The 6,125-nt window shown below is 40.9% G+C and overlaps 1 protein-coding gene across 2 annotated transcripts; it reads right to left on the bottom strand.

Annotated features, from left to right (window-relative positions):
• Positions 1–1,224: 1,224 nt before the first annotated feature.
• LOC121683655 (zinc finger and SCAN domain-containing protein 2-like) lies at positions 1,225–3,242 on the bottom strand. 2 transcript variants are annotated; one of them, XM_042063428.1, is made up of 2 exons: positions 2,866–3,242; positions 1,225–2,692 (listed from the first exon to the last, which is right to left on the bottom strand). In XM_042063428.1, exons 1-2 carry the CDS (start codon positions 3,128–3,130, stop codon positions 1,503–1,505), a joined length of 1,455 nt encoding a protein of 484 aa, XP_041919362.1. In that variant the 5' UTR covers positions 3,131–3,242; the 3' UTR covers positions 1,225–1,502. The 2 variants fall into 2 exon arrangements, with proteins under 2 accessions (XP_041919362.1, XP_041919440.1); XM_042063506.1 differs by having other exon boundaries at positions 1,225–2,665.
• Positions 3,243–6,125: the final 2,883 nt, after the last annotated feature.

Here is a 6,125-nt window from a genome sequence, read left to right as displayed (position 1 = left end):
TACATGGCAACTTCTCTTATTTTCTCTTATCACAGCCATCACATCCAAAAATTCTCAGATGGCACAGTAGTAATGCAATCAGTATCCAGGGGACTGAGATTGAGCTGTGCAGTTCTATGGTGTGCAACACAACAGACACCATTGCCCTGGTTTGTATCCAAATCCTACGCTCACCTATATGGGTTCATACTCGACGAGTTACCCCCAACTCTCCCAATCCCTCCCCTGGACTCCTGATCTGAAATGTACTGGATACAATGATTTAATTAAAAAGCACAGAACACAACTTCTAGCTATGCATCAACTGCACCCTCACGAAACACCACATCTTAATTAAAGGCTCTGACATCACAAACATCTGTTTCAGTCTTGACCCACATGTCCTCATCTGGACTTTCATTTTTCTAAAACGTCCTTACACACCTATCTCTTATTCTTTATACCTTTTTTATTCAGTAACATGCACAGAAATGTCTTCATGCAGGGAAAATATTGGACGTTTATATTTACCAAGGCACTGTTTCTGTCTTGTTCTGACAGCTGAATTACAAAATGACCTCTACTTATACAGGCACACAGGGTTTCACCCAGAAATTAGTTTATTTATATTATTCATTATTGAAACCTGACAACCTTCAACGTGTAGAAATGATTTTGTTGACAAAAAATTAATAACATGCTTCTTGGCTTAAATTGAAAATATACCTCCAAAGGCATGATAAGTAAACAGTGTTCCTGAATTACTATGCACTGTACAAACATTTCACCCCTTTCTTGTCTGTTAAAGCTGCAGTTGGCAAGATTTTTTTGATCATATTCACTGAAACCGGCACTATGCTCCGACAGAACAACATAAATCAGCCGGTTTAAAAAATAAAACGCACTTCTAAATCCAGGTTCTTCTGGTCCAATCAGAGCAGGGCTGTGTGACATCTGACAGTCTGGTGCGCACTGACGAGCACAAACTCGATGAGAGGGTGCTCCGTGGTAGTGGGGCATGGGAGTTGTAAACATAAAAAATGTTGGCTAAGTCCCCTCAATCTGTCATACTTGCCAACTGCAGCTTTAAACATGTCAGGCTCTCTAAATTCTGAACAAACACCCCTAAGTTATCAATATCCACACACACAGGAACACTGCTCTTAAAATATGCTATTATAGAAGGTCTAGAAGCATTTCCATGTTCACAACAAAAACGACTGACCCATATGTCTGTTATTCTTTACAATATCAATTCATTGTTACATCTGAGATCACACAACTTCTAAACCTGTGGTAAGCACCCATTATAAATGCTGAAAATGTTTCTTGTTCAATTAAGCACTTTACTATTGGATTGCAGGCTGGTAAGATTTTGTCCACTTATATCCCTTTGGGGCATCAGCCTCCCCCTAACCAAAGAACAAAACGAGTTTTTGCACCAAATATTTTGGTTAAGTCAAGTCAGGACCTATGCTTAGAAAATAATTATAAAAAATCAGCTTCTATGTCAACAGTGTGTTTCAGCTGGACAAGCCTCTTCCCATGCCGAGTCTGGAGGAAGGGTTCTTGGCTCTGTGGAATCTCTCATGCCTCAGGCAGTTGTCCTGCCGGTTGAACCTCTTCCCACACAGCCTGCAGCTGAAGGGCCGCTCGCCCGTGTGGACACTCTGGTGCGTCTTCAGGCGCGTCTTCTGCGTGAAGCGCTTGCCGCACTCCGTGCAGCGGTAGGGCTTGACGCCGGTGTGGCTGCGCTGGTGCGCCTCCAGCTGGCAGAAGCGGGGGTAGCTCTTGCCGCACAGCGAGCAGATGAAAACGCGGTGGTGGGAGCTGGCGTTCATGCCGATGCTGCTTCGCCGGTGCATCAGGCCAGGCGTCCTGGGTCTCATGACCAGGTGGCGACTGGGCGGGAGGCTGTGTGTGTATGGAGAGGGAGTTTGTGAATTGGTGGGGGCCTGTGAATGAGAGGAGATCTGTGAGGTGTGTATGTGTGAGCCCAAGGCTGCATGTGTGGTGTGTGTTTGTGAGTCAGTGGGTATGAATGTGGGTCTCCCATGTGAAGACACTGTGAGATGTGTGGCCATGTTGAGTGAATAAGAAGTGCTTCCCTTGTCTGTTCTTGGGACTGAGTGTGCCTGTGGCTGGACTGCTGCCATGTCCACTGTCTCTTTGGGGTGTCCATCTTTACTTTGAACAACAGTATCTGGGAAGTTTTGAGAGATAGACATGCAACCACCCTCTTCTTTCACAGACACTGAATTAAACAGATCAAGGTGTAAATCCTCTGGGAAATCCCCTGAGCCATCCTCGGGGCCTACAGCGAACAGGTGTGCTTCAGAGGAACTGTTCTGCTCAGTGTTGTAAGAGCAGCCTGGATCCTCATCTTCCACCTGACAGTGTGTTTCATCAAAGGATGGCCAAGACTGTGCCAGTGTGTCTATTGCTCCACCATCAGACTGTATGCCCTTAGACCTATGTTCACAGTCTGAAAGACTGGGTGTCTGGCCTACTTGAACTTCCTCTGGCTCTCTTTTCAATGTAAAATCCGACCCTATGATATCCCCACTGTTGTGTGTTAGCTGAGGCAGATTATGCAACACCTCTCTGTCCCCATCATGTATAAATGGTGTCATTTGATCTTCTATTGATGTTTTCCCCTCTTCTTTTGGAACGGTCTCTTGCGTAACTGTGTAAGAATTCACAACAGGATATTCTAAAGGAACGCACAAAACACAGGCATTACCATCTATGAAAAAACGCTAAAAACAACTTAATCATCAATAATGCTTTATGTAGCAGCATGGTGGGCTAGGCCTATAACAATACAACACGCACTAATAATACAATAGCAACGTTAGCTAGCTACTCTGTAACAGTTCATCTTACCATCGCCAGGTCTTTCTACCTGGATACCGACAGACACCCGTTCAGGAATCACGCGTATGGCAGCTCGCTGGGCTTTCCTAAGGTCTCTTTCTGTGAAAAATAATCTTTTCTTCAGAGTCTCAATCTCATTTTCTCTCCGACACATCTCCAGTCTTATTACTACATGGTCATCCTCTACAAGTTTGCTTATTTCTGCTATAGCGGCTTTTGCTAGAACCTCCATTATAGCAGTTATCTGTGTCTGGAAAGTAGTACTGGCAGACATTTTCGACTTTCTTGAACTGTTTTCATCAGACGTCGTCCTTTATTTCCAGACACTTAAATTCAGAAAATTTGCTAAGAAATGCGTAGCCTATGTTGATGTTGATTTCCTTGGCGTTTCCGTGGACAGCAACATCACCAGGATGGCTACATATTGCCATCTATTGGAATGGAAGAAAATCACTTAGCTCTAATTTGCAAGAATCCTCAGTAGGCCCATTTGTTGGAAATTATATTCTACTCTGACCTGTCTTAGCTTGATGTTACTCATACTGTCACAGTAGAGAAGAACAAACAGATATGCTCAAACAATATGATCAATCTGACAAGACAGTACTGATCAATCATCATCAAAAGAAATTAGCAAATGTCAGATATAATGGAATGTCAAGTCTCCTTATCTTTTAAAGTGCGTAGGCTACTACACACTTATAAATCCTGACAGAAAAAAACAAAGTCCACTGATATTTCTAAGCATTAACTTCATGACATATACAGGATAATGCTTTTATTAATGCAAATGGCCCTACAAGGACATATAGGTCACAAAAAACAGTGAGAGTAGGGACTTTGCTTTTTGCCTTAAGCCCCCTTAGCTATTCTAAAATCACTGTAACCATTGGGCTTATTACACACCTCTAACAGATGATTTCATTGATTGACACCAGTGTTTACAATTATTCACCTGTCCCATCCCCAGCTCTTCCACCTGCCCAAAACACATCTTCCACATCTTGCATTTTCTTGAAAATTAATGGTAGTTTGTTCCCATTATTCACACTTATATGCGTTGTTTTGCCTATTTGTTTAGCCTATAATTAATAGGGATTGAATTCCCTCTGGAATTATTCCACTGTTTGTTCTTTTGCAATCTTTGTTTTCCCTCTGTGTCACAATTATTGTATTAATCATGCCTTACAGTTACACATTCGTTTAAGACTAAATATTAACATAGTTTGCTTGAATATTCACTAACAAATATGCTGTGAGGCTGTAAGAAACAACTCATAAAAAGTGATGAAATGAAAAGCAATTTTCTCATACTTGCACACTTATGTAAAACAAAGAAATCATGAAAATATATTGTTTAGGAAATATATTGTATAATTTACAAAGGCCAGATTACAAGTCATTGGATCATATGATGTTTCAAACAAACTGTTTCACCTTAATTGTCATGTATTCGATGTTGTATTCAGTCTTTCAGCCTATTTGAATGGAAAATGTGGTCTCTTGGTATCGTTGTGAACACTTCTGAAAAAAGAAAGCGGAGTTGTCTGAGGAGAAAAAATATAGACCAGCATGTTGAAGGTAAACTAGCAGCTTGATGTTATTGTGAGTATTGTTGCAAATATTATGAAGTTTAAGAAGAGACTTTCTAATGAGGAGACACGGCACTCAAAAAATCCTCCATAAAAATGCATGGGGTTAATTTGTAATGCCAATATGGCAGTTGTCTACATATATCCTGCCCCTTGGGCGGCAAAAAAGTCGACATGTGAATACATTGTGACAATCATGTGGTGTGTTGTGAATACATCATGCCAATCACGTGACGCTGGAGCAAGGTTGGTTTCGTGAAGCCTTGCGCACGTGCAGTTCTGCCCGAAATAAGTGCCCAAAATCCGTTGCAATATGGCCGCTGAGTTGAGGGACTGGTTTCGGGCCGATTTAGCCATCCTCCCTGGATGCGGCCACAAAAAGAAAATCAACCCCCGATTGCAAAGAAGTATAGTGGTATAATGTTACACAAACAGCAAAATAATCCAAGCCAAAGTCCAAAGTCCAAGCTTAATTCTAGGTCAAGATACAGCACTGCTGAAAGATGCTCCACTGCTGAAAGATGCTTTGCTGCATCTGGCACAGGGTGCCATCATTTGTGTTTGGAACAATAAAATCACAAGACTCAAGGCATCCTGGAGTGAAACACTGCTCAATGTCAGAAAGCTAGGCCTCAAGTTATGGGTCCTCCAACAGGATAATGACACAAAATACACAACTAAGCATGCAGGAATGGCTAAGAAAAAACCATATGAACCTTACTATTGAACAAAGAGCTTAAACATGTTGTTTGAAGAAGGCACCCTTTAACCTTGAGAGTTGAAACAGCTCAGAAAGATGGGTCAAACTACCTGTTGATAAATATAGAAATTTCATTAGAAACTACAGAAAACAGTTTTTGGCAATGTCTCTGAATACTATCCAACACACTTGTCATGGATTGTTCATAATAGCATAAAAGTAATGCAGACAACAGTAATAAAGTTAACCAAAATATATTTGAAAGTATAAAAACATGTTAAAGAACTGTGGTGAAGAATAAGATGTCTAGGGGGAGAATATGATGATTTAGGTCATGCAAGTGCCAGTACACTGTAACAAGATTCTGTGATTTTCACAGCATCACTGCTGTTTTTGAGAAAAATGTGTACTGTATTTGTGAATACAGTATGTTGCTGTAGTTTCGCTATGAATTATGGTCAAAAATGGTCAAACTACAGTAATAAAAATTTGCTGCGAATCATAACACAGTAATACATCTGACTCCTCCCTAACTTGTCAGCTTTTTGAACATTTTGAAAAAACATGGCGGAAAATCAGTTGGGGTTTTCTGTTTTCTTTTTGCACATAAATACAAAGTTAAGCTCCCAGATAGCAAGGTGACATTGATATTATGTTGATTTTCCATCCAAATTATCATTTTGAAAAGATATTGAAAAGTCATGGATTTATGGTTTACTGGGAAATTTTGACGTGGTGATTGAAACGTGCACCGCGCGACGACGTTTGAACTGTCCGGCGGCGGGAGATCATTTTTGAGCAACAGTTCAGTCAGTCAGACCAACGGTGTTCAGCACTCTGTCAAGTTCGCAGCTCCACCTTAATGGTAAGCAAGCATTTATTTATGTAACGTTAATGTTTCATTGTGAAATTGTACTACATTAAATTCGGGCATGTGTACAGTCTATGTACGTTGTACTGTCTAACTTACAAACTCA

This window comes from Alosa sapidissima, chromosome 1 (assembly GCF_018492685.1).
Source record: "Alosa sapidissima isolate fAloSap1 chromosome 1, fAloSap1.pri, whole genome shotgun sequence".
Lineage (NCBI taxonomy): Eukaryota > Metazoa > Chordata > Actinopteri > Clupeiformes > Clupeidae > Alosa > Alosa sapidissima.
The sequence above is the reverse complement of the archived record's forward strand: the minus strand, read 5'-3'. Positions and strand labels throughout refer to the sequence as shown.

What these genes read in the sequence shown, in the direction of transcription:
- LOC121683655 (XM_042063428.1), bottom strand. Translation starts at nt 3,130, where the DNA reads ATGTCTGCCAGTACTACTTTCCAGACACAGATAACTGCTATAATGGAG. An exon ending in GGTAGAAAGACCTGGCGATG is followed by an intron (nt 2,693 to 2,865) that starts GTAAGATGAACT and finishes GCGTTCCTTTAG; the next exon opens with AATATCCTGTTGTGAATTCT.